The following is a 26757-nucleotide window of genomic DNA, read 5'->3' as shown; positions in this document are numbered from 1 at the left end:
CTCCGGCGCGAAACATCCCTTGCAGGGGCATGCATTTCGCAACGTGAACTTTTATCGCGCCGGCATTCATCTTCGCTGACACCGATCCATATTTCCGTGACGTCGAGCATATCCTGGTATGGCTCGGTTGAAGGGGTTTCACATTTCGCGCCTCTCCTGGGTCCAACGGCCCTTGAGCGCGCAGGCCCTAGGATCTTAGCAAGGCGACCTTCTTCCTAAGGATAATCCTGCTTCCTGGAAACATCATTCACACTCTCTTCGGCTCAAACCTCTCCATACTCTCCAACCAGTGTTGCCCGAAAGACCATACTGGCCACAGTCAAATGGTTTGTTAGAATATACCGACATTCAACGGGCGTTTTCAACAAGTCTGCCCAAGCCGGTGGTCAGTTCGAAGATATGGCACTTTGGGGGCTATTGGTCTTCAGTATCTTGCTGGTCGTGGACGCAACGCTGGTGACAGATTATCCCGTGAATGCACAACTACCTCCTGTGGCCAGAGTCTCGCAGCCGTTCAATTTCACTTTCTCTCAAGGTACCTTCGGCGGTGTTGATTCAAACACAGAATATTCGCTCTCAAACGCCCCCTCATGGCTCCATGTGGATAGCAAAAGCCGTACACTCTCCGGTACCCCTAAAGAGGAGGATGAGGGCCACCCAAAGTTTGATCTTGTGGCATCAGATGGGTCGGACTCCGTACGCATGGAGGTGACCTTGATTGTTACGAAAGACGACGGCCCTAAACCAGGAAAACCACTGCTACCACAACTTGAAAGCATTGGAGCCACGTCGGCACCATCGACCATCCTCATACACTCGGGCGACTCTTTCTCGATATCTTTCGATCCAGACACCTTCGTCAATACGCGACCCTCGACTGTATATTATGGAACGTCGCCGGAGAATGTTCCTCTGCCGTCATGGGTTGGGTTTGATCAGTCTAACCTCCGGTTCTCTGGCGTGGCACCCGATATTGGTCCCCAAACGTTTAGCTTCAACCTTGTTGCCTCGGATGTGGCTGGCTTTGGCGCAGCCACGGCTAGTTTCGACATGGCAGTCAGTCCACACATACTGACATTCAAAGAGAGCGCGCAAACCTTCTTTGTCAGTCGGGGGAAAGAATTCACCAGTCCTCATTTTGAAGAGACCCTAACTCTGGATGGACGCAAAGTGGTACCTGCCGATCTAACCGATATTGACATTGATTCGCCAGACTGGATTAAACTGGACAAAAAGTCCATGTCACTTAGCGGCACCCCTCCTGTCGATGGAAGTGATGAGAACGTTACGATATCTGTTACGGACAAATACCAGGATGAGGCCAGGCTCCTCGTTAGTCTGCAATACTCGCAGTTCTTCCGTGGTGTGAAGGACTGCGAGGCAGTCATCGGTGACTATTTTACTTTTGTTTTTGACAGTACAGTTCTCAGAAACGACTCGGTGCAACTGGACGTGGACATTGGACGAGACTTGCCTTGGCTGCACTACAACCCCGACAACAAAACTCTTTACGGACAGGTTCCTTCCGATCTTAACCCGGCTAAATCATCGATTCAGCTCACAGCCAGCGAGGGGTCTGCGAAGGATACTCGGGACTTGACTATTAAAACTGTGGAAGGTGACAATTCGCATGAATCCAGTACCGCCGATTCAGGTGGCGGTAGTGGTGGTATTCATGGAAAAAAGGCTGGGATTATTGCCATCGCTGTGGTCGTCCCCTTTGTGGTCGTCACGAGTCTGTTGATCCTCTTCTGCTGCTGGCGTCGTAAGCGTAGAGCGGCGACACCTGAAGATGGGTATGATACTCAAGAAAGTTTTCCGCCGAAGGGCCCAAACACATCGATTCTGCCACACTGCCAGCCTTTTGAGGACACAACGCAGGGCAGTCCGCCGCGGATAGCCAGAAGTCCCTCGCCGTCGTCAAAACCGCCAAGGTTGGAACTGGGACCATTGTGGAATACAAGCCCTTTCCGTCCCATCGAACGAAAGAACGAATCGCCCGTTACCGTTAGAGAAGACAACGGTGCAAATCCTACCATCGAATGGGACTTTTCCCCCATTAAAAACACTGTATCACGAGAAGACGCGCCAAATGAGAATGCACCCCCGCAGCCGAAGCGCCTGTCTTTCCAGAACAGTCCACCCAGGCGCATGCGAACCAGCAGCACCCGCCGCCGAGAGCCACTTAGATCAATCCAGCCAAGAAGATCATTGAAACGACACTCGGCGCAGTCATCTCGTTCCCGAAGATATTCGAAGCGTTCTAGCGGAATTTCGTCAATCGCTTCAGGGCTCCCCATGAGACTTAGTGGTGCTGGGCATGGAGCAGGTGGTTTCGGACCTCCGGGCCATGGCGTCGTCCGGGTCTCATGGCAGAACACTCATGCTTCTCTTCAGAGTGACGAGAGTGGTGTTGGTAACCTTGCGCCTTTGTTTCCTCGGCCTCCCCCGCGGGCGCGCGAAAGCGTAGAATACCCAAAACGAATAAGCTTGCGGACCGTGGACCCCGACAATTCAAATACAGCAGATTCCGACTCATTGGAGGCGTTTGTACACAGCCGGGCAAAATATCGAAACTCATCCAATCCGCTGTTCTCCGGTCAGCTCAGTCGCCGAACATCTTCCGGTTTGCGCGCTCTAGAGAGAGCCCGAAGCACAGCCAGCCGGACCGACACCATCGACAGCTCCAACTACAACTACGGTGAAGACTACAGGCGATCCATCTACGAGCGCCCATGGTCAACGGCCATGTCCGCATCCATATACACCGATGACAATCGACAATCAGCTTACCTCGAATCACTGTCCGAGGAGTCCTTGAACATTCGGCCCTTAGTACCACCCATTGGAAAGGGACCAAGTCAGTCTAGCCTAGCACAAAAATACTCCGAGGCGATCACGCCGCTTCCTCGATTTTTCAGTGAAATCAGCATGAAGAGTGGGCGACGGGCCGAGCCGGGCCATACGACACCAACCAATCCTCCTCTCTTTGAGGAACCACAGGTTCAAGCAACCCAGCCCGAGTTTTCGCGATCTCATTCAAATTTACAGAACCAGCCGCCTGGTAAATCCACAAATCCATTCCGGAAAAGTCCATCCGTGTCATCTGTCCCTTTTAACAACAAGGGACGCCGAGCAAGCTTAGTTCGACTAGCGGAAAGCGATGCAAATCGCCAGCGAGGACTCTCTCGGGACATAAACAGCAGTATGAAAAGCGACATAGCATTTGTATAAGCGCGGAAAGGCATATTCCATAAATCATCTTGTTTAATAAGTTTCGCTTGTTACCTGTTTTTACGCCAACAAGAAGCAAGCATTTTGCGGCATGATATCCCTTATTGACTGTTCAAGTTATTTTGCTTCATGTGATTTCTGCTACGTTCTTAATTGTTGCTATATACATATCACTAGCATCTACACTGTTAATCTAGACATAATCGAAGTTGGTAGCATCTCCCAGTTATCTTGAAGGTTCAAATTACCGGCGTTTCTAATGCTAAAACAAAGGTGGTACGCGATTTCGCCCACATAGCCTCCACAAGTTCATTTGCCTAAACAATTTCACCCTACACATGTACTTGATGATAATACTGTTAGTAGGTATTAGCTTGTTTTAGTCAATCCTAAAATCGATTTCCTTCGCCGACTTTCCCAGCCACAAAGTGAGACAATATCTCGGCGGTTTGCAAAGCTTAGATTATCTTGCCGCGGGTGGGGCGGGTGGATTCGGACTAATGCAACTCTAAATCTACTTTTAGTCATAACTTATTGTTTCTAAGCGCCTCGAATGTTCCCGGGAGTGATTCGGTTTGAGAGGACGCTGCTTTGAGATATAAGTGATTTAATATGGGCAGTATCGAGTCTATTCACCTTGAGATGAGAGTGGAATTATTCACTAGGTAGACAGACAGGTCTAGAGTCGTTGGAAAGGATGTCCAAAGGAAATGAGTTGAGACTGCAGGTGTCCTCGCAGGAAGGGTCGTTCTCTAGTGGCTTTCTTGGCCACTGTCCCACTTGGTTAGGTGCTGCTGATCTCAGTATATCAGCCTCTTTCAGCAAAGATTAGTGAGGGTCGTCATATTTAGTAGCCTCATTGCTTCCAAATCTAGTCACCCCGAAACAAGAGTCGAAACTGGCAGGAGATTCGCTTAATATTGGCTAGTACCATACTATTATCTTTCCATGGGTGGGATGCAGCCATAGCAGCCAGCGATCGCTTTGCACAATGAATAGCGTGGCTTTCTTCAATAGCATAACCTTATGTTATGCGAGATGGGGTGGCGCTGATGTCCCAGAGCACTGCTTTCCAAGGGAGACTCAAAGCAAGAGAAGCGAAAGAGAACCCAACCTAGGCCCACCCATTTGCAGCTTTATGTTAACATCAGCCTTGAGCGGACTTTGAAGCATTGGTGCCGCACTATGCATTGCTAGCGGCCTTTATCGAGACCCAACGTCGCCAATACATCCGACATTGGGAAGTATTAGCTCGAGGATTCGCTTACATCTTTTCAATTAGAACAGACTAATCCAGACCAAAACTATGCTCCATTTGTGGTCGATGTATTTGTTTTGCATCAGTCTATACAGTTTGCATTAGTTAATATTACAAGTCAATAGGGCCTACACGTATTCTATTGTTACTAGCAATAGTACAGCCTATATGCCGGGTTGCCGAAGGCCCTCATACCACTTTAAGATGGGTACCAAGTGCGGGGCATGTGCCCTCTCTTACCTCCAGGTCCTGTAGTACATGAGCACGAAATCAGTGTGCACAACCCTTGTCAAGGCTAGCGGTTGACATAACACACCGCTAATGTAGGTATTCATGAATGTCATTAAGATGAAGCTCCTACGTAATCCATTTGCAAGAGGAATCCTTAAGACCTTCCAGTCACACTGGGAGTCCGGCAGTTTGGACACTAAGTCCAAAACATCTTTCCTTTATGTCGTCCTCTTGACATTTATTAACTTCCTGTGGTTCAATTTCAATGTACCCAAGAAAGACCGATCTGAATGTCAGTTGATCAGCAAGCGGCTTTGCCATGCTGTATGCGGTACTATCCTGAAGGATTCCGCATCATCATGCATAAAACATCTCTAAGCTCTTCATACAGGTTGGTAAAACCGTGAATGTACCTGGACCGAAGTATTGGAGATAAGTCGGAATGGGACCCTATGTCAAAATCAAATAAAGCATGTCCAATCAAAGACTACGCCATGGTAAGGCCTAGGGTCAAGCCCACCCACATGCAGTCACGAATGGAAGAAACTTCGGTGTGTATCTGAAATTTGCGATAGGGACAGGTATGTACATGGAGTTCATGCATTTTGAACCAATTACGGCCCTGGGCCCTTGCATAGGAAGCAAGTCCCGTCCGGCGTGCATGCGCTTGACCAGCCTATATAGTCGTTGAATGGCAGCCGGGGAAGACGAAAATGATAGGCTTTGGAACACCGATTCTAGTCCGTAGAACTACTGATACCCCTTCCATAGAGTTTGGTTCGGCAATTAGCACATGCGATACCCCGTTCCTGACCTCGTTAGGGTCGAGATATTCCATCACACCAAAGCCATGACTATTAAGAACCCCGCTAGTCACATCAATGAGATGTCTTCGTGGAGCCGGGGAGAAAGTGACTGGCAGGAGAGGAGGCGTAAAGAACAAGATTATATTGATCCAGGGAAAACAGGTTGGTTTGTGTTGAGGATTCGTGACACTTGGGGGCCTTGCTTTGGAGCTGGAGACCTGCCGAAGCAAGGACGGGGCACCCGACCGGTGAGCAAGGTACGTACCTTACGGCTATTACAGTACCTCCATAGGTACAGTAATAACACCTCTATTAGGTACTCGGTAAGACACAGTATGTAAGTAATATAGTTACATAAAGTACAGTACATACGATCTAAGCAATAAGTAAATGCAGGCTTCCGATAACGCGAGGGCACGTCAGACCATGGACAAGTTTATTTCCCGAATTTGTCGAGTTTGACGAATAGTAAAGAGGAAAATGGCATGGTTTGGAAGTCATCCGATAAGTAAGGAAGGAGTACAGGTAACTACACCGAGGTAGTGGTGGACACGCGACAGACAGATTTTTAAGGCCAACAATGGCGAGATCGTCTTTTTTTTTTTTTTTTTTTTTTTTTTTTTTAGGCCCGTGACATGCCGGGATTTTCTGGTGATCATTCGGTTGGCGCCTAACTGATTTTGTACGGAGTAGATACTGATAGTTACCTGGAGCACGAACACGGAAAGAAGGTATTCGGTAATTTTCCCAGCTTCCAGGATTTGGGTTTCCCCACTTGGGTTTTAGTTGTGAAGATGAGTGTGTAAATGTGACGCAGAGATGGCAATGGATAATCCATCACCCTCTTGAATGATTACCTAGTCCTACCTAGATATGTACATACCTACCTATAGTAGGTTAAGGTAGGTAGTATAGTATTGTACTGTACAGTGTACAGATGTCCCGGTGTATGCCTGCGGCTGCTTTCAAGCACGGAGGAAAACCTTTGCCCCCGTACGCCGCCCGGGGATTCTGCCGCCCGTCACCTTCTCTCCTCGCTCCGTCTCCCTTTCCCTCTCTTTCCCCCCTCCCCCCCTCAGAACCACTCTTATTCCTCCCTCCTCTCTCCTCTTTAGATTCCTTGCTTGTTCCCTCTTTGTGTGTGATTCCCTGGCCTGAAAGTCTTTCCCTCCCCTCCCCTCCCTTCTCCCTCCCACCCATACTGTTCTCTTCTGCTTAGTCGCAATCATGGGTCAGACTTTGTCAGAGCCAGTCGTTGATAAGGTGAGTGAAAAAATACCGAGTTCTTGAGAGTTGATTGAACTCCCTCCCCACACTGTCCTTACGCAATTCCACCCCTTCCCTGCCCAGACCGCAGAACTCGCCTGCCATGCTCCTCCGCGCCTAGTCTTCCCTCGAGTTATTCACTACCTATTCTCCCTCATTGTGTTATCTCTCCGTGTCTAGATCCTTCTGGACCACGTTATCTCCCTCCCCCTCTCCTCGGTATTGGGCGGCGCCACACCGTGGTGATCCTCGCCTGCGGGGTCCTCCACGAGTGGAAGAAAATTTCCCGCACCCGCTCCCACGACGGATGACCAGTCATCTTCGGGGTCCGCACGGTCGCTAACTCGCTGCCAACCGTCTAGGTCTCTTCCGAGGGTGAAGATGAGTGCTGTGTGTACGGCGTCTCCGCCATGCAAGGCTGGCGGATCAGCATGGAAGATGCCCACGCTGCTGTCCTAGATCTGTATGCGAAATTTACGACTCCTAAAGATACCCCCTCCGCACCCGATAAACGTCTCGCTTTCTTTGGTGTATATGACGGGCATGGTGGCGATAAAGTGGCTCTGTTTGCCGGGGAGAATTTGCACAAGATAGTCGCGAAACAGGACTCGTTCGCCGAGGGCGACATTGAACAGGCCTTGAAGGACGGTTTCCTGGCGACCGATCGGGCCATCTTGGAAGGTTCGTGTGGACGACGTCGCATCCTCGTTTCCGTTCTTTCGCACTGACTCGACCAGACCCGAAATATGAGGAAGAAGTTTCCGGCTGTACCGCCGCCGTCAGTGTAATCTCAAAGCACAAAATCTGGGTCGTATGTCTTTACCTCTGCTTGACTAATCCGAGCAAGCCGTCTTCAGTATGGTCCGTACCTAACCGGGTTCTTTTTTAGGCCAACGCTGGTGATTCACGCTCGGTCCTGGGTGTTAAGGGCCGTGCGAAGCCCCTCTCGTTCGACCACAAGCCGCAAAATGAAGGTTAGTTGATCCGGCTTTGTCCTCAATCCCGGAGCAGTCATACTGACGGCATGATCACCAGGCGAGAAAGCTCGTATCAGTGCTGCGGGCGGTTTTGTCGACTTCGGCCGTGTGAACGGCAATCTAGCCTTGTCGCGAGCCATTGGAGATTTCGAATTCAAGAAGAGCGCCGAGTTGTCGCCCGAGCAGCAGATCGTGACCGCGTATCCCGATGTGACGGTCCACGAACTGAGTGACGACGACGAATTCCTTGTCATCGCTTGTGATGGTACGCCAACTTTCCCACGATCGCATTGACTTCCGTGTCCGCTAACCATTTCGTCCTCTCCATTAGGTATCTGGGATTGCCAGACTTCTCAGTCTGTGGTCGAGTTTGTTCGCCGCGGTATCGCTGCTAAGCAAGACCTCTACCGAATCTGTGAGAACATGATGGACAACTGCCTCGCCTCGAACAGCGAAACTGGTGGAGTCGGCTGCGACAACATGACCATGACCATCGTGGGGCTTCTGAACGGTCGAACCAAGGAAGAGTGGTACAATCAGATCGCTGAACGGGTAGCCAACGGTGACGGCCCTTGTGCTCCTCCCGAATACGGCAAGTCTCTTGAGGAATCTACGGCCTCGAACCCCTACTGACTGAATGGGGACGCAGCTGAATTCCGCGGCCCTGGTATCCGTAACCAATTTGAAGAGAACCCGGATGACTATGAGATGGATAATGATCGTGCCCGTGGCTTTAGCGTGCGTTCTGGTCGCATAATACTTTTGGGAGACGGCACCGAATTAATCCCTGAACAGAATGATGAGGAACTCTTTGACCAGACCGAGGAAGACCGCGATTTGCCCCGTCAGGCTCAACACGAATCGCCCGACTCGGTCCGGAATGAGCGCGAAGGAACCCCGGGACCCCAGACCAAATCCGACGGCTCCAAGTCCTCCGAGTCCTCCGAGTCCCCCTCGACCGCCACGAAGAACAACTCTGGAACCACGGAACAATCTACGAGTTCGTAGTTATGATGGGGTCTTATCATGTCTGTGATTTTTTGGCTTTTGAAAACGATTCTTGTGATTTCATGACTGATTCCGCCTTTGCGATCTACCTTACCTTCCCCCCCATCCCCCTTCTCTTCCCCATGTCTCGGAAGCGCCGTGTTACTGTGTCCTACTTTTCACCCACTCCTCCTTTTCTTTTTAAACACGCTTTTTCTTTTCTTTTTCTTTCCTATCCTTCTTTTGTTTCCTTCTGTGATCGACTTCTTGTGGCAGTGAATGGGGCGGAGCCAAACAGCGGGCAATCAGGCTCGGCTGGCCAAGTGATCATTTGTTCAATGTCTACCTTGATGGGTTGACGGTGGAACAGCCTTCGCCTTGGAAGGGACAAGGAAGGGGCCATGTTTATTTCTTCTTTTCCCCCTCTGTTTTCTTTTATCTCGAAGCCGCGAGCGGCAGATCTCACGAGAGTACGTCTTGTTTCATGCCTTCCCGCAAGATACCGCCAAAGCCGACCGCTATTGATGAACTTTGATATCTTCTTATGATCCTCCTTCTACTTTTGCTGCCCTTTTTCTCCCTCTGTTTCTTGATTCCGTCTCTTCCTTCTCCCGAAAGCTGCAGCTTTTCACCTACGGGTATGGCATGATGATCACGAACGAGACGACTCACCAGAGGAGACGACGCTTTGCTTAGGCGGGCAATGTAGTAAAACAACGACTGGGGAGGAGTAGTAAAGGAGAAAGGGCGACGAGACTACCTATAATTGCACACATGACGGCGGACGCGGAAATCAGACCATGACATGCAGCATCGTGTTCCCCTAGGCAGGCAAGGCGTTACGTTACGTTGAAGCGAATGCCGAGCCGTGGAGTTTCTGGAATTGTGGCGGATGCAAGCGAGCTTCAAGTTGCTCATGTTTCTTTGCTTTATTTCTGTGTCTTCATTCTCATCCATTGCGTAACGGAGATAGACAATGGGCTCATGCAGGAATTGTGCCGGCCGAAGAGCCAGTTAGCAGCGTACGGAGTAAGGAAGTTGGAACCTGGAAGTAAGAAGTAAGAATCACCGCCAAGTCAAGGCCCGTTGGGGAACGCTTGACCGCATCGAGTAAGTTTCAGGGACTTGGGGAATAACCAAGAGTGGGTAACTGTACCGTACCCAGCAGGTATCGTCCACCCGGAGTCCGCGGCGGAGGGACTTCAGAGGTACCTCAGAGGTACCTGTAATATTGGCCCACCGCCGCGGGTTTTATGACTTTCCCATACGCCATGTTTCTCGGCCTCAGGAATCATTCTTAACCATTTTTTATTTTTCTTTTTTTACCTCTCCTTTTTTTTTTCTACGGAGTACTATTCCTTCCCTAGTCGCTTTACCGGAAGCTCCGCCTTCTTTTCGCTTTTCGTGTCCTCTCTCTCCATCTCTGGTCCCTTTCCAACCTTAGACCTGGAGAAAACCCGCGAGCGTCGTCCCGTGTTTTGTCCTATTGCAACTGTTCGACCGGTTCCCTCCCGCTCGCGCTCGCAGTCTCTCGTCCTCCTCCTTCCCCCCTAACCCGGTCGCTTCTTCAACTTTTTTTCTTTCTTTTTTTTTATCAACGCGTCTCTCCCCCCATCTTAATATCAATTCCTCCATCTTTATCATTCCCTCTCCACTCCCTCTCTCTTAATTGATCACCGATAGAAGTCGAGCTGTGCTCCCTCGGTCAGCCACCATGTCGTCTCCATCCTCTGCAGGCAAACGCAAGCGCAGTGCCTCCCAACATGCCACCAAGCCCAGTCCCGCCGATCTTTTGCAGCCTTCGTCGCGCGATGCATCCGGAGAAGAGGGCGACGAGTCGACCGCCCCCGCAACTCCCTCATCCATCAAACACAAGCAGCATGCTCCTCTCAACGTAACGTCCGCGACGAGCGTCCCGCCTTCCAAACGGGCCCGGAAGAGCTCGATCGACGACGGTTCGATCAATGGACCGACGGCAGAGGAGCCGTCGGGAATCAGCAAAGAGGATCCCGGCGAGCCCTCCGAAACCACGGTCGCCAGCAGTGATATCGAGAACCAGAGTAAGGGCCGACCCGGGTTACATGTACAGACCCGGCAGGACCTGGAACCGCCTGAGAAGGCCGGCTTGCAGGACCCTGTGGGTTACTCAACGAACCCGCCGCCCACGGGACGCCCGGTTCGGGTGTATGCCGATGGTGTTTTTGATTTGTTCCACATGGGGTAGGTTTCATGCCTTTTTTTTTTTCTGTCGATATTACCTTCCCAATTCGCGTCCATGCTAACGCAACTTGATGTTCGTTTAGTCACATGCGTCAGCTCGAGCAGGCCAAGAAGGCTTTCGGCGATGTGCATCTGATGGTCGGCGTTACGGGAGATGAAGAGACTCATCTGCGGAAGGGTCTCACGGTGTTGAGTGGCGCGGAGCGAGCGGAAACTATACGCCACTGCAAATGGGTGGACGAAGTGATTCCTAATTGTCCTTGGATTGTGACGCCAGAATTTATCGACCAACACCAGATCGATTACGTTGCGCACGACGACCTCCCCTATGGTGCCGCGGAGGGCGACGACATCTATGCTCCGATAAAGGCTCAAGGAAAGTTTTTGGTCACTCAACGTACCGAAGGCGTCAGCACCACGGGCATTATCACACGGTTGGTTCAAGATTCAATTTTGTCCCGCAAAAGAACCGGAAACTAATCGATTCCAGGATCGTCCGCGACTACGACCAATACATTTCCCGTCAATTCAAACGCGGTGCCTCCCGACAGGAGCTGAACGTCTCGTGGCTCAAGAAGAACGAACTGGAAATCAAGCGCCATGTGACTGAGATCCGGGATAACATCCGCACGAACTGGTCGACCACCGGCCAAGAATTGGGCCGCGAATTGCGGCAGCTCTGGCAGAACAGTCGACCCGGCAGCCCGGCCCCGAGCGCCCGGAACAGTGTTGATCTTAGCAACACTCGTTCAGGTCTGGTCAGTCCGACCACGGGGGCCAAGTCCCATCTGTCGAGGGTGGAGACTTTGGGCCGTCCGGACAGCCCCGTGGGAAATGGACGGAACGAGGACTTTGCGACCGGTTACAGTTTGGGGCTGATCGGTGGTGTAAGAGCATGGGTAAGTCTCATCTCTCGCTCGATCTTCTCGAACCTCTGCGTCAAAGCAGGACACTAACGGTGGTATAGATGCGCAGCCGTCGATCTCTTGTGGAGAGCCGAGCTCATTCTCCAACTAGCGAGGAGGAACATGACTCTGAACAAGAACGGAGCAATGGCCATGTCAGCAGTACGGCCGAAACCCCAGCCCATGCCGGGGTTCATTCCGCGTAAGACAATGCGGAGCTCCGTATTTTTATTTTTTTTTTTATTTTTTTTCAGTCTTCTGATTGATCTATCGGATTTGTTTCATATTTTTGCCTCTAGGAGGCTGGGTCACAACGATCCATGTCCCTTCTGGACCGATTGGCTCGATGTAAGCTAAAAGGCAGAAAGAAAATCAGCTCCAACGTATGCGATTTCTGATGGATTGATATGAGACGACAATGTTGATTTTGTGACATGCCTTTCCCCTCCCGATGACATCTATTTCTTTTTCTCTTCTGATTGGTATTACTATTGAATCTTCTCAACATAATCATTGTGGACTTTGCGATTGTTTGAATAACTGGGAAAGACGTGCATGTATCTGATTTTTGGGGCTTTTCTCATTCTCCTTTATTTTTGTTTATTTATTTGCCTGTTGTCTCTCTTCAGTTTTTGATTGTCGATGTACTACCTTCTTTTGGTTCCCAATCGCATTGCCCTGTATATTAACTTGCAGGGCTCCTTCTCATCGATTGGATTGGCGAGGGAGCGGAAAGGACGAGCACGACATGGAAATTGGACAAATACAAAGATTGGAAACGGTTGTTATTTACTCTCTAATAGACTGCTTGGATAGATGGTAGGGAGACGGCACGAAGGATTCGAGTCGGGCGTTCTTTTTTTTTCTCTCTCACTTCTGTTTTTATCTCTTGAACTGAATAGTTTGGAACCGATCGGATGAATCCGATCAAATGCAATTGCCATCTACTCTAATCTCGCACATCTAATATAACCAGCAAGGAAGGATCTTGCGCTGTTTCAGGTGCACAGGTCAACCAAGACATCAGTTTGGGATTGACAAAGCAGAGAGAGAGAACAAAAAGGACGAAGACAAACACACAATTCAAATGGGGTATCTCTATGATGCAAAATTTCACTTTTGGATGGGAAGTTCGGACGGAGGTCAGGCTGTCAGCCACGACCAGCGACACAGCTTGAGGGGAGAGGGAGAAGAGTCTAGGAAGGAGAGGAAGAGAGAAAGAGAGGAAGAGAGAAAGAGAGGAAGAGAGGAAGAGGGAAGTCAGGCCGCCGTGATCGCCAGACGAGGGCGCATTCTCGACCCGGCAACGCTGTTCGTTTCCTCCATCCCACACGGCCGCTTCAATTGCAACTGCACGTCCCGGATGAACGGGATCGTCCCCGCAGACGAGCAGAGGATAGACCGCAGATTATCACGGAGAGTCCCGGCATCGCGCACCAGATTGCCTTCCAGGACCCGTTTGGCGTAGGCGTCACAGCGCGCAGTGATGCCCAGCTCGAACGACCGCAGCCCGCGCACGCAGAACAAAGGCGCCACCCAATGCTCGTCAATGGCTAGCCGCAGGCGCTGCTTGCCGGCGACGAGACCGCCGACGGGGTTCCCGCTGAAGCGACCCAGGTCCAAGCTCAGATGCAGCTCCTCCAGGCCCCGAAGGGCGGCCACGCGCGACCAGAACAGGGACCAAAGGCGGTCGTTGTGGGTGTGCGCGAATATGGAGGTCTTCTGCTCGTGGCCGGCCATGGGCTGCCACACGGGCGACCACTGGACGGTCAGGCGGCGGATGGCGCGCAGGCTGTCGGGGGCTATGCCGGCGGAGAAGGCTACGAAGGTGTTCAGGTCGTCGACATCGAAGGTCACGTTGGCGTACAGGATCTGGGCGGCCTCGGCGTAGATGGCGCGGCAGGTGCGCAGCAGGGTCAGCGACGAGTTGCTCAGGGAGCGCGTCAGGTCCGGATGCGTGTGCGGGTACAGCATGCTGTCAGATTTGGTCCCGGGTCCGATGCCAGGGTTGGCGCCGTCGGCGACGAGTCGCCAGCGGGCCTGGGTGGCGGGACAGCAGCGGCGATTCTTGTCGATGGACGAGACGGGCTGGCGGCAGCGGACGTGGCGGATCTTATCCTTGACCTGCACCAGATGCACGGCCTCATCGCCGAAGACGTATCCATAGATCATCAGGCGGATCTCGGTGGGCAGTTTGTGCAGCAGGTCGCAGTCCACCTGGTCGGCCATGGGACGAACATAAGGATCGACCGGGTGGGAGGCCCGGAGCGGAAGGTCCACGGAGGGATCGCAGATCTTGCGTTCTTGAATCAGGTCACGAACAGCTTCTTGCCATCGACGCCCGGTGGGGTAGTAGTGATTGATGGAGTACGGATCTCGCAGGATCCATGCATCGAAGTGACGCATTGTGTGTGTGTATATATATGTATAGAATTGTATATAGAGTTTATAGTGTAGAGTATACAGGATATATGAAAAGAGATGGACGGGGTCCAGGGGAACGGAGACCAGGAACCGAACCGACGAAAGGAATGGAGACAGACGAAGCCGGAAACCGAGGCGAGGATATGAATATATACTCCCTACTGTGACTGTGTCTTGTACAGAAGAGCAATTGAGGGCCGCCACTGGCTGAGCGGAAGGGCCACTGTCGTCCGGGGAAGCTCCACCGCCTTCCCCTTCATTGGCCGCCCCTTCCCCCCCTCCTCCGGTCAAAGTCGGGTCTGTCCGCCGCTCTGATTGGTGCTGCTCGGACCAAGTCGGCGGCCGGTGCAACCCTATGATGTCATTCTGCCGCTTTGGGACTCGGTCAGGTTGGACAAACTGCCTGAATTATCAGGTGTCGGTCCTCGTTCTTCGTCATGATTCATGATTCATGATTCATTCCCCGTCGTCCTTCTCTCTCTCTTTATCTTGCGACTCTCTCTACACAGGTTGTCTATATCTCAGCCTTGACCCACCATACCTATCGTCCTAAACAGACCTCGTCTAACAATCAATCCCTCTTCCCCCTTAGAAGGGACTAGGCAATTAATATGCCTTTCCGTCCTGCAAGCCATGATGCCATCCGGAGCACAATCCTCCTAGGTCTTAGTCCGACAGCCTCACTTCCTGGCCTGAGCGCTGCAGCTCTGGTTTGATCCCAGTGTTGGAACTTGGCGCCGGTGCATGCATGCATCGCTTTTTTGATTACATGCTTTTCCTCTAGTTACCCGAAAATACCAATTCCCTTCAGATCGTCCGGCCGCCTACTTCATTCTGTCTCCCCCATCCCCCCTTCCTCATGCATCGCTGCTCCCCCGCATTCCTCCAGGTTTCCCCATGACGTCGCTCGAGATCGTCGTTTACTGTATCTGAGCGCCCCTCGTTCGGCTCGTCCGTCTCTTTGGACGCCACCGCTGCTGCACCTCCGTCGGACCGGGTCTCCCGCGCCATGGCCACATAAATGGCACTGGTCAGGATCAATCCCGATCCCAGCCAGCTCACGGCCGACAGCGTATTATTCCAGACCACGCCATCATAAAACAACGCAAAGAGCATCTGCGTGTAGAGCATCGAGGTGGCGCGCGACCCGGACGATGACGGCTTACGCGACTCATCCGTATCATTCTCATCCCCGTCATCATCGTTGCTGCCGTACTGACTAGTAGTAGCACGGCGATTTCCTTTCGTCGTCGACCGTCGCGGTGCCGGCGGCACGTACGACAGCCCGGCCGTGAGCAGGAACTGCAGGAGAAATCCGCAGACGCCCAGTCCCGCCAGCAAGGTCCATTCCGTCACGGTGCCCGGCAACTCCAGCGGCACCGAGGGAATTACCAGCATGGCTAAGAACGACACCACGGTCGTGAAGGTCGAGAAGTACGTGACCGACACCAGCGGATGGCAGCGCTGGCCGATCATGCGGATGGCCGAGTAGGCACACGAGGCGCCCAGCACGCCCACCAGCGCCATCGCGATCGCCAGGGACCGATGCATCTTGTCGACCGAGTCCCGGTCCGAGGTGGCGTGCGAGAAGGGCCGCGCGATCAGGACGACGCCGACCAGCGACACCAGCGCCGCCAATTGCTGCTTGCGCGTGAACGTTTCGTTCGGCATGTACAGCGAGCAGGCGTAGCAGCTCAGGATGGGCGCCAGGAAGGTCAGAACGGTAGCCTCGGAGAGCGGCAGGTACTGTACCGAGTAGTAGAGCCCGTAGACGCCCCAGAAGCCCCCGGCGGCGCGCAGTAGCAACAAGCCCAATTCGGATCGGGTGCCGAAGGGATGCGGCACCTTGGCATACCACATGTAGAGGTAACTGGCCAGCACGGTGATGGACATGCGTGCGAAGAGAATCTGTCGCAGTGGTCAACATTCTAGCCCTACCGGTCGACAGGGATCGTAGAGGTGACCTATGTCGATCACCTTCAGAAAGCCAACGTACCTGAAACGGACTCAATCCTTCGCCATTGCGACCCTGGTTCTCCAGCAATTTGGTCATCGTATTCATCGACGAGCCGAAGAACTGCGACATCATCACGAGAATCATGCCTTTGCCCTGCGCCCACACCTCGCCAGCCGATTCTCGCGTGTCCTCCCACCAGGACGATGAGGATGGCGGTGGCTGCGACCCCAGCAGAGGCTGACGCACATCAGCTTCATTCACGTCGGGCAGATTAGACCGTCGACTGAATCCCATCCATTTGAACGACAGTCGAGACGACGAGGACTCTGCATGCGCCGTGGGATGAGAAACCCGGCCGGGATCGGAGGGCGAAGTTGACATGGTGATTTATATCTGTAGGGTAGATCGTAGAATCTCTCGGTCGTCCCTTTTTCCCCCTTATATTCTTCTTTATATACTCGCCACCGTTCTCTCTTGAAAGGAGATCCCAGGAACAAGAAAGACCGCCTCCAAACTCAATAAATCACAATACTAAATACCTCAGCAGGATTTTTATCCGATCGATCGACCGCAAGCGCCATGACTAATCCTCATCAAGCGACCCTCGTTCTGGCGGTCAGCTGAACTTTTTTTGTCCCTTTTTTTGTCCCTTTTTTTGGTCTTTGCTTTGCTTTTTCTGTTTACCTGTTCTTTGATTCCGTTCCATGGATGATGTGTGACTGAGGCGAAATAAGCAAGTATCTCAGCTGGGAATTTCCTTGCGCTTGTGGCGCTGCCTGCTTCGGGGGATCATCCGGAGGGAGGTTCTTTTGCTTGGATTGTAGTTAGTTAGTACTTTATGTGTTTGATTATGTTATTTCTAATACACTACTCGAAATATTTTAGCTATGAGACGTCAGACTTTATATCATTACATACAATACACCCCTCGTTGCGATCTTTCTATACTATATACACTGCTCCGTTCCCTGCGATCTTCCGATCATACAAAGGTAAATGTATCGCCGCCTTTCTCGCGCATCATGTTGCCCATTCGTTTGGTGCCCACGATGCGCTCCAGCTTCAGCGCGTCCCACTTGGAGAACAAGGCCCGCACGCCCCCCTCGGACGCGGCCTCGACCACGTCAGTCGGATCCAAGCCGAGCTGGGCGATCATCTCGCCGTAGAAGACCGGGTTCTCCGGCAGGCCGTACATGATCACGCGCTTGACGCCGCGGATCTGGTACCGGCGGAAGTGGTGGAAGCGCTCCGTGTACAAAAGCACCGAGTGTCGGCCGTTCATGAAGTGGGTGCGGGCGCGCATCACGTCGCTCATGTCCGCGTACTCGGAGATGGCGCCGAACGAGAGGTTGCTGGTCTGATTCGAGGTGGCAAAGTGGTTGCGCACGCGCACGAAGTCTAGGTACGACGGGATGAAGATCAGCGTGCCGCCGCCGTTCTTGCCGCGGCTCGAGGTGATGTTGCGCACCAGCGTCGACAGCACCGTCGTCGTGAAGTGCTTGAACCGCGCGTCGGGGTCCTTGGCCGGCGAGAGGCTGTCGACCCGCGAGAAGGTCTGCTTGACCGACACGGGCAGCGGCACCTCCGAGATCGCGCCCGCGTACACGGGTGTCGCCTTGAGCTTGCCGCCCACGTTGTGCATGTGTGACGAGAAGACCGAGTTGATCTCCGGCGTCACGAAGGAGGCTAGCATGATCACCTGCCGCAGGTAGCGGGCGTTATTGTCCAGGTACCACGTCCGCACGCGGCTGAAGTCGCACCCGTGGGCCTCCTTGGGCTGCAGGTTCAGATGTTTCAGGATGTAGTCGACATGGTCCCAGTTCTGCATCAGAAGGGCGTCGGTGTGGTCAACGATCACCACCTCGATGGATGACAGGAAATCGTGATCCCGTTTCTTGGCGCTGTGGGAGAAGGTCTAATTAGTATAGAAGCCAACGATTTAGGGAAAGAACACACATACTCGGCTTGGTCCATGATGGTCCGCAGACCCAGAGGACTGGCGAGGATCATATCGGACGCATAGAACTGCGCAAAGAACTTGACGGTCTTGCGGGTGAACTTGAGACCTAGACGGAACATATCGTCGTCGTTGCCGCCAAAGAGCTCCCGGAAATCCTCCGGCTTGTTTTCCCAGCTCTCATCGTCGGTCCCCGAGAAGGTGTCGACGAATCGCTTCTTGTTTTCCTGCTGCTCCGGCTGGTAGATGCGGGTGATCGCGTCTACTACCCGGACGCAGGCCTGCTTTGTGGGCAGCAGGTAGAGCACCTTAGGTCGGGTGAAGCCTTGGTCTCGGAGGTCTAGATCGGTGTCCTGTTCCTTAGCCACGCGAGCGTTGTTCTTGAGCACGCGATCGCGCGTCTTCAACACATGGTTGGTGGCATGGACTGCGAGCAGATCTTGCATCGCCGCGGAATTGGAGGCGGTTCGGGCGCCGTATAGGACATCCTGATAATCGAAAATGTAGGGAGCGAGGTGCTGAGCATGCCCGCTGATTTCCCGGATGTGCTCCGTCGCAGGCTCGCTGAGCTTCTTCTTCAGCTGTTTTACCGCCAGTGTCAGCTGTTTCTCCGTGCATAGTAGAGCCACCGCCGCAGCTTACCTTCACGTTTGTAATGTTCTTCATGGGAGGAAGCATAGAAACATCAGTACCAAGATCCGGCACCGAATGCATGAGTTTCAATCCTTCTGGAAGTTCCTTTTTGGTAGATCGCCACTGCTTCGCTCTCGCAGCCTGAATCTTCTTAGACAATTCATCTTCCTTTGGAGTTGAGAAATGCGAGTCGAAGGGATCGCTGTCTGAGAGAAAGTTAGTATATACCGAAGCATCGTCGCAGATCAAGAAAGTGGGTACCATCTTCATCATCACTGCCTGCCTGTCCGTCAACGTCCATTTCGTCCCCGTTCTCTTCCTCCTCGTCATCCTCCTCGGGTTCTGGCTGCTCCAGGTCGTCGTCGGCCGGTGACTCGTCGTTTTCTTCCTCGTTCGTAGTCGCAACCGCATCGCGCTCTGGCTCCCGGCCCTTATGCTCAACTTTTCTCTTCTTCCGAGCGGGACCCTTGTTCTCCGAGCCGGGATTCAGTAGTTGCAGCAATTCGTTGTAGGGGCGTCCCGTTGGCTGTTCCTCTTCTTCGCTGTCCGAGGATGTCTCGTCGACGGGTCCTTGATGATCGATGTCGTCCTCAAACTGTTCGGTGCTGGGGCCTTCGTCCCCGGAAGAGGATTCGTCGGAGCTGAGGGTGAAAGTTAATGGAATTGAAAGGGAACAAGATCAATAAGATAGAGAGTAGCTCACTCGACCTCTTCCACTCGGGATTTTGTAAAGTCACTTCGTCGATTCGCAAAGCCACCGCCGCGCCTTCCACGACCTCCACGGCCTCCACGGCCTCTGGGGGCACGATTCCGGGGAGGAGGCATTGAGAGGATGAACGAGAGAAAATCGAAATCAAGGCAAGAGACGAAGGGAGGGAGGGCTCAGGTGTGGTGGTGTACAGAGTAATTCTCACTATTTTTTTCTCTCTGGGCGGCTGGGCGGCTTATCTTATCTTAGCGCGAAATTCGCACACAGAAGGAACGAAGCGCCCGCCAAAGAAGTCGCCCGGAACGAGTGACGGGAAAATTTGGAAGCAGATCGATTAATTGTCCAGCAGTCTCTCTCCACCACGCCAAGTGAACCCGCTCTGACGAGAGAGTTTGCCCTGTCCCTCCATTCCTCTCCCCCCGACACCTGCACCTTTTTTTACCTCCACCTCCCACCCTCCTCATAATGGCTGAATCCGATTCTTTCGTTCATCTGGCTCGTCCTTTGGGCCCCGTGGCAGTGGGGTCTGCACCGACGACCGCCCCTCTAGGCGTGAACATTCAACCTCAGGTATGTTTGCGAAAGAGTATAGAGGTATAGGGAAAAAAAAGAAAGGAACTCCGTGGCTGACCGTACATGCTCAGGCGCTCTTCTCGATCCTGGATCACTCTCTTCGTCGCAATGCCGATCAGGAGCGTGTTATCGGAACCCTGCTAGGAACCCGTTCAGAGGATGGATCAGAGGTTGAAATCCGCAGCACCTTCGCTGTCGGTCACACCGAGACGACGGATCAGGTGGAGGTCGACATGGAATACCAGAAGCAGATGCTGGCGTTGCATCTCAAGGCCAACCCCAAGGAAGTCCTGGTCGGTTGGTACGCCACTTCGTCCGAGTTGAACACCTTCTCTGCCTTGATCCAGAACTTCTACAGCGGCCAGGGTGACGGCACATGGCCTCACCCCGCCGTCCACCTGACCGTGTCGACCGAGCCCGGCAAGGATATCGAGACCCGGGCCTACATCTCCGCCCCCGTTGGTGTCACCGCCGAGCGCGCTGCCGACAGCGCCGCCTTCATTCCCGTCCCCTACGAGATCCGCTACGGCGAGACCGAGAAGAGTGGTCTGGAGGCCGTCTCGGCTGCCCGCGACGCCGAGGAGCGTGCCACCAACCTCTTCACCGACATCGAGGCTCTGGAGCGCGCCATTGAGGAGGTTCTGGGCATGATTGACCGCGTCTCCCGCTACGTCGAGTCGGTCATCGACGAGGAGGCTCCCGCCTCCACTGCCCTGGGTCAGTTCCTGTTGAACACCCTTGCCTTGGCTCCCAAGGTCGATGCTGCGGATGTCGAGCGTGACTTGTATGTTTTCCTGATCTCTCCTATATCGTGACTACCATGGACTTTACTGACATCGAATCTCTAGCAACAACCACATCCAGGACGTCCTGGTTGTGTCCTACCTGGCCAACACCATCCGTACACAGATGGAGCTGTCCAACCGGCTAGCAACCGCCCAGCTCACTCTGGGTGGAGAGTCCGGACCCGCCGAGGGTGGTCAGCAGCGCGGTCAACGGGGCGGCAGAGGAGGTCGTGGAGGTCAACAGCGGAACCAAGAGCGCAGCGGCGAAGAGGCACGCGCTTAAGAATGAAAAAAGAAATGAATAATAATTCAGATTTACTTGGTTTTTTCATTCTCTCTCTTGTTTACTGCACCACCCTTTTCTCCGACCCAACGATTTTTCTTGCTTTCTTCAATTTCGCTATCCATATTTTCGATGCCTTTCCTCGCTCTGTCTCCTTGTCCTTTGATACGTACCTAGGGTCCTATTTCTTTACTCAGGGGTTTATTGTCTCTTTTATTGTGGAATACCAAAAGCATCCTGTCACTTTTTGCTCCCATTTCTTCCCCTCCGGTTTGTTCTCTATCTTTGGTCGTCGGAGGAGTAGGACAGCAGCAGGAGCATCGTCCTTATAAAAGACACGGGACCGGGACTCCAAAATCAAAAAGAAAGATCACGGCGTATGGGAGTCAAGTCAATCTATCCGGCTTGTATTCAGAGTTTGGAGTGACCGTGGAATACTCCTAAAAGGAGAGAGATGGGACGGGACGGGATGGGAATAGGCCATGAACCGAGAAAAGGTGATGCGGGTCTGGGACCCTTGGTTCTTTTAATTTTGGAGGGAGGATCCTACTGAGCTCTTCTGGTCTTTGATGTGGTGTAGATTCGAGATGATTACGACGTCGCATTTCCGGCAGCGGAATATCAATCATGATGAATGGACATATTTATGTGCTAGATATCTTTTGCTCTTCGGTTCGACCCTATTCTTCGAGGACTCAGCCCTCTGTTTCAATTTCTTGATCGAAGTATTTCGACTGCGGATCCACCAGATCATGCTCCTAACGCCCGCCATGCAGATAGTGGTATTTCCATGTGTAAAAAAGTCCCTCAAGCCCAGTCCCCCAGAAACGCCTGCTTGTACAAAAGAAACGCAAGTAAAATACAATGAACGAAGCACTGACGAGACAGCGACCAAAGGAGACCACACCTCCTTCAGCCAGCAACCTTTCTCTTCTTCGGCGGCGCCGTATCCTCCGTAGCATCAGAGTCCCGTCTGGCGCCTCTTTTCCCTTTCCCCTTACTCTTCTTCCCATCCGCACCCTCTCCCAACTCCTCCAGACCCTTCTTACCCGCATCCTTGAGGTTCCCGACCTGGTCATCATTCTGATCGAACGCCTTACGCGCCTCCTTCAGCTCGCGCTCCATGCGCAGCAGCTCCTGCACACGACCCAGCTTGTTCGGGTCGCGACGCAGCGCAAATCGGAAGTCGTCAACCTTGATTTTCTGTCGACGCGAGTAGCTCGCGTACTGCGCTGCGCCGTGGCACATTTCGAGGATGAAGTCGGTTACGATCTCATCGAGGACGCGAACTGTTTCGGGAAGAGGTTCCGAGGGAAAGGATGGATGGGGACTGGGGTCTCCGTAGGCGAGTAGGAGTAGACGGACTGTAAATTGATCATGAGCATTTCCATTCTATCCTTCTTTTTTTTTTTCGGTGGGTGGGTGGCCGAGGGAGAGAAAGACGGGTTAGATAAAGTTGATAGGTACTCACGTTCCGATGAAAAGTTCATCTGCCCCTTATGCCGGGCCGCGCGAGCTCTGGGCTCAGCCATCTTGGTGGGATTCCCTTCCTTCTTCTTATGACTCTTCTTGTCGTTCTTGTTCTTGCTGTTGTTCTTCGTGTTCTGGGAATCTTCCTGGGCCGAGGACTCTGCAGTGTCGAGGCCGCGGTTGTTGGCTTCGGGCAGCGGCGTTTGCTCAGGGGTATAAGCAGGGTGATAGCCAGCACAGATTAGAGCAGTATCCTGAGCATTAAAAGGCCACGGAGGGGCGAGTTGAACCGAAACATGTCCTGAACTGGGCAGGCGAGGCGGCAAGGCCATCCGGTTCACCGCGGTGCGGAGGCGGTGAGACGCCATGAATTCCGGCAGAATAGTAGGGCGTTTCCGGTCCAGCTGGCCGATGTTTAGTTCCTTTCGTTGCACGTCATTCATTTTGCATGCTCACCTTCCTGAAAGACTGGCGGAAGCATTAGCCTGGTGGAAAATCCTCAGAATCTGTGAGATATCAGTGAGCAGGTTCAGGTTTTATCTCTCTCTGCCTCCCCTTCCCTCTCTGGGTCTGAGACACAGCAAACGCAATGGTAAGTGGGAAAATGCGCCTTACCGTCTGATAGGATCAAGCTTCTCGAAGCTGCCTGTAGATGGCCAGATGCGAAATTTCTTGAGAGTAGAGAAGAATTATGTGACTGACAGCCTGTGGGATATCTAGTCAGCTCTTTTCAATTTCCAGTCCCTCCTCCTAGTGATCCTGCTCATCATTTGCACGAGCACCTATGTCCACGCCATGCTGCCAGGGTTCATGGATCGCAACCGTCATGGGTACGTTGAACAGTTCAACTCACATGTGTATACAGCGGGTCGTGGAGCTAATCCGATTGCAGCTTCTTCGGGATATTCTGGAAATGCGCTCGAATCGGGGAAAGGTTGAGTCCATACGTCAGCATCTGCTGCGTCTTGATGGCTGTAAGTAGGACGGAGGGATTCCTTGCAAACGACCTTGTCCACGTCTTAGAGAGCCTTTATCTAATGAGAATGTTTGTTGCAGGTATCGATCTTCCTTGGTGGTTGAGTTCTAATTCACTGCACTTCACTGCACTTCACTTCACTTCACCTCACCCCCACCCACCCCTCCCAATTATGACTTCAAGATAGCATGGTCTTTCTTACCAGGCAATCGGCGTTACTGACGGGTCTTTGTGTCGGTTTGGGCATTACTTCCCGTGGCCAGGAGTTGAATCTTAATTTCCTTTCCTTTTCTTTCCCATGATTATATTTCGTATTGTACATAGCGGATGACTTTCTATACAGCGCAAAATGACCTATGCATCCATATTTTTACAAGCTTAGATATTCCCTCCTCATGGCCAATCGCTAGATGACAGCAAACACATGATCCAAACGCCAAAAGTTGGGGGAAGAGAAAGAGAATCAAAGTAAGGTAGGGTGAAAAGGAGAAGGAGAGGCGTAAGGAACGAAAAGTAGAGACTAAACGGTGTCTCGGGTATAGAATGGAATGCGAGCAGGGTCTTTAGGTTAGGGTGTTTTGATTAGGCGTTGCAGGCCTTGCACAAGCAACCCTTCGTCCTCATTCTCGTCCTCTTTCACCGCATCCTCTTTCGCCCCATCCTCTCTCGCCTCGATCTCTCTCGCCTCGTCCTCTCTCGCCTTGCCCGTTGCGAAGTCGTGCAAGTCAGGGTAAAGCTGATCGATGGGTGGTTCGAAGTCGTTGTCCAACTCCTTGACAGCCATCCATAACCTATGGGGATCATGGAGAAAACCGAGGGCTTTCATGGTACGGTCGTTGAATCCAAAGCCTTGCTTCTCCATTGATTTGATACTTTGAGCAACTTCCATGACGTTCTGGGTCTTGACCTGCGCGCGAATGATGGTGTTCCACGTAACCTGATCGTATTCAACGTTGTGGTTGCCCATCATTTCCCTCACTCTTTCCATGGCATAGGGTTGTCTGTTGAAGAGGAATATAGAGAGCAGAATGTTCCAGGTCCAGATGGTTGGCTTGCAAGGCGTAATAGCCTCCCCGCCGGGGGCTGCGCTCTGTGGAGCCTCTTCCGATCCTCGCAGCATATCCTCCACCAGTCGCACGGCTGGTCGTATCCCACGCGGACTTTGTCGATAAGCAGCCAGAAATTCGTTGTATATATGGGGGAAGGCCTGCATGGGAGCGATGGTAGGGTGTCCCTGCCACGCGAGAGACCTATATTTAGTATAGATGCGTACCACAACGGGCAGTTGTTTCTGGCATCGGATGTAGGACGCGACTATAAGAAACAGAGCGACCACTGAAGGGGGGTTGTTTTCGCCTGGTGTCTCCGGGGTGTAATGCGGTGGGAGAATGGTGAGGTCTTTTAGCGGCGTCAGGTCGTACAACTCGTTATACATGTCCAGCAGCGCAAGGAACACCTCGCTGGGGCTGACGTTGGCATCGGGATTCTTCACTGTGAATACGTAACGAGCATGGAGGAGTTTACTAGCAATCAACGGGTTTTTGTACACCTCGGGACGGAGGCGGATCTCCTCGGTCAGTTCTTCAACGCGCATCTCGTCCCCACGATCAACGGCATCCCGAAGAAGGGTCAGGTAAGTAAACTGATCGAACTCATGTTTTGCAGATTTCATGTACTCAAGCATGTCCTGTCCCAATCGTGAATCGCCCGTCTTGAAAGCGTTGGAAAGAACGACGTTCATCATGTCGCGGCTAGGCAGCACCCCCATCTGAAGGAGCTTCGGGAGAATATAGAAATTACGCCCATCGGGGCCATCACACACATAGTCCTGTAACAGGAGCTTACAGCAGTGGTACTGAACCATGGTGTGATCCAAGAGATAGCCCTGGCGTTGTAGTTTTGGCAGCTGTGAAAGTGCCCCCAGCGCGTTTTCAATGTCGCCATAGTGCGTGAACCGCCACATGAAACCCATCCACGTCTCGGGCCTGACGTTGTTTTTGCGCTCGAGCACGAGGTTGTAAGCGCGCTCTAAGTCTTCTCTTGTCGAGTGTTTGATGAAAAGTCGCATACCTCTCTGAGGCGGGAAAATGATGGGCCAAAACTCAGGATTCAAGACGGTTTGGATCAGATTCTCAAATGTGATCCCGCGGACTCCCTGGCGCATGACTTCTTCAGAGCACCGCACTCTGAGGAAGTCTAAACAATACCATACCATCATGAACACGGGCCTATCCTCATTTTGGCAAGTGACATATAGAAATTGCCAAGCTAAATCGGGCGCGCAGTACAGCAGATATAGGGACATACGCGGCCAGTGATCTGACTTTTCCTCCTTCGTTAGCCTTTCCCAGGCTAGACGGAAGCTGTCCGGGCCGTCCAGCGTGAGGCTTTCGAAGAGCTTGTAGGACGCCTGATCCAGTTCCAGGCACTCTGAAGAAAGATTATCAGGACTGTGCCCTTCAATGCTGACTGCCCATATCTCCGCGTAGTCGCTTTTCCATTTCCTAAAATCATCTCCCTTACGGAAGTACAAATTCTTCTCCCTTTGTTTGTTTTCTTGTTCGACGACACCTGGCGCAAGTGGTAGGTACCGTGGGCCTTCTTCGGGAAGGTAACCGGTGGGGACCATGGACACCCCGTTCACTACTTGACCACGAGCTTCGACATTGAAATACATGGTGTGAGTAGGACGGCTCTTTTCCGTTTTTTTGTGCCCAGTCGGCCCCCCGGGGGGATAATAAACTGACGGAGAGTGTCTCCGCCGCACAGAAGTAGCCGAAGATCCATGGTTGTTGTCGGTTATCCTGTCATCGTCAAATATCACCGTATCGGAATGCGAGGAATAGTGGGCGATGGACCGTGGCGGGAGAGGATTTCTCTTCACTTGACGCAGTTGTCCTAGGCGCAGTCTATGTCGTGGAATATAGGACAATCCAGCGTTGGCGCGGGGACGCAGGAGGTAATACGGACAAAGTGACATTCAGGATTTCGTGATCTCATGCATTAGAAAGGTGAAGAAAATAAGATATAAAAATAAAACAATACAACGACTTAATCATTCGGTGGTAAAGCGTAGAGCAACGGGGTAAAGAGAGAGATGGAGAGA

At 52.5% G+C, this 26757-nt stretch overlaps 9 protein-coding genes across 9 annotated transcripts; 4 read left to right on the top strand and 5 right to left on the bottom strand.

Annotated features, from left to right (window-relative positions):
* Nucleotides 1-323: 323 nt before the first annotated feature.
* On the top strand, nt 324-3234 carry KD926_009367 (putative transmembrane glycoprotein; the record flags this gene model as incomplete). Its single annotated transcript, XM_053101997.1, has 2 exons — nt 324-326; nt 370-3234. 2 exons carry the CDS (start codon nt 324-326, stop codon nt 3232-3234), a joined length of 2868 nt encoding a protein of 955 aa, XP_052954474.1.
* Nucleotides 3235-6756: 3522 nt separating this feature from the next.
* KD926_009366 (PP2C family serine/threonine-protein phosphatase) lies at nt 6757-8780 on the top strand (the record flags this gene model as incomplete). The annotated part of the gene is made up of 7 exons (XM_053101996.1): nt 6757-6792; nt 7158-7476; nt 7533-7606; nt 7685-7769; nt 7831-8037; nt 8104-8346; nt 8422-8780. 7 exons carry the CDS (start codon nt 6757-6759, stop codon nt 8778-8780), a joined length of 1323 nt encoding a protein of 440 aa, XP_052954473.1.
* Nucleotides 8781-10473: 1693 nt separating this feature from the next.
* On the top strand, nt 10474-12090 carry KD926_009365 (choline-phosphate cytidylyltransferase; the record flags this gene model as incomplete). Its single annotated transcript, XM_053101995.1, has 4 exons — nt 10474-10979; nt 11063-11413; nt 11470-11878; nt 11947-12090. 4 exons carry the CDS (start codon nt 10474-10476, stop codon nt 12088-12090), a joined length of 1410 nt encoding a protein of 469 aa, XP_052954472.1.
* Nucleotides 12091-13144: 1054 nt separating this feature from the next.
* KD926_009364 (uncharacterized protein) lies at nt 13145-14290 on the bottom strand (the record flags this gene model as incomplete). The annotated part of the gene is made up of 1 exon (XM_053101994.1): nt 13145-14290. One exon carries the CDS (start codon nt 14288-14290, stop codon nt 13145-13147), a length of 1146 nt encoding a protein of 381 aa, XP_052954471.1.
* An 825-nt stretch (nt 14291-15115) lies between these two features.
* On the bottom strand, nt 15116-16646 carry KD926_009363 (DMT family transporter; the record flags this gene model as incomplete). Its single annotated transcript, XM_053101993.1, has 2 exons — nt 15116-16216; nt 16305-16646. 2 exons carry the CDS (start codon nt 16644-16646, stop codon nt 15116-15118), a joined length of 1443 nt encoding a protein of 480 aa, XP_052954470.1.
* A 601-nt stretch (nt 16647-17247) lies between these two features.
* On the bottom strand, nt 17248-19680 carry KD926_009362 (UTP25 family protein; the record flags this gene model as incomplete). The annotated part of the gene is made up of 5 exons (XM_053101992.1): nt 17248-18166; nt 18226-18803; nt 18865-19061; nt 19117-19496; nt 19559-19680. The coding sequence occupies 5 exons, from the start codon at nt 19678-19680 to the stop codon at nt 17248-17250; spliced, it is 2196 nt and encodes a 731-aa protein (XP_052954469.1).
* Nucleotides 19681-20029: 349 nt separating this feature from the next.
* On the top strand, nt 20030-21205 carry KD926_009361 (eukaryotic translation initiation factor 3 subunit F; the record flags this gene model as incomplete). Its single annotated transcript, XM_053101991.1, has 3 exons — nt 20030-20134; nt 20209-20921; nt 20986-21205. 3 exons carry the CDS (start codon nt 20030-20032, stop codon nt 21203-21205), a joined length of 1038 nt encoding a protein of 345 aa, XP_052954468.1.
* A 912-nt stretch (nt 21206-22117) lies between these two features.
* KD926_009360 (putative transcription initiation factor TFIID subunit 13) lies at nt 22118-23118 on the bottom strand (the record flags this gene model as incomplete). The annotated part of the gene is made up of 2 exons (XM_053101990.1): nt 22118-22569; nt 22677-23118. The coding sequence occupies 2 exons, from the start codon at nt 23116-23118 to the stop codon at nt 22118-22120; spliced, it is 894 nt and encodes a 297-aa protein (XP_052954467.1).
* A 1101-nt stretch (nt 23119-24219) lies between these two features.
* On the bottom strand, nt 24220-26328 carry KD926_009359 (pentatricopeptide repeat protein; the record flags this gene model as incomplete). Its single annotated transcript, XM_053101989.1, has 1 exon — nt 24220-26328. The coding sequence occupies one exon, from the start codon at nt 26326-26328 to the stop codon at nt 24220-24222; it is 2109 nt and encodes a 702-aa protein (XP_052954466.1).
* Nucleotides 26329-26757: the final 429 nt, after the last annotated feature.

Source organism: Aspergillus affinis (assembly GCF_023601865.1).
Source record: "Aspergillus affinis strain CMG 70 chromosome Unknown NODE_67_length_188854_cov_85_389176, whole genome shotgun sequence".
In the NCBI taxonomy this organism is placed as follows: Eukaryota; Fungi; Ascomycota; class Eurotiomycetes; order Eurotiales; family Aspergillaceae; genus Aspergillus; species Aspergillus affinis.
The sequence above is the reverse complement of the archived record's forward strand: the minus strand, read 5'-3'. Positions and strand labels throughout refer to the sequence as shown.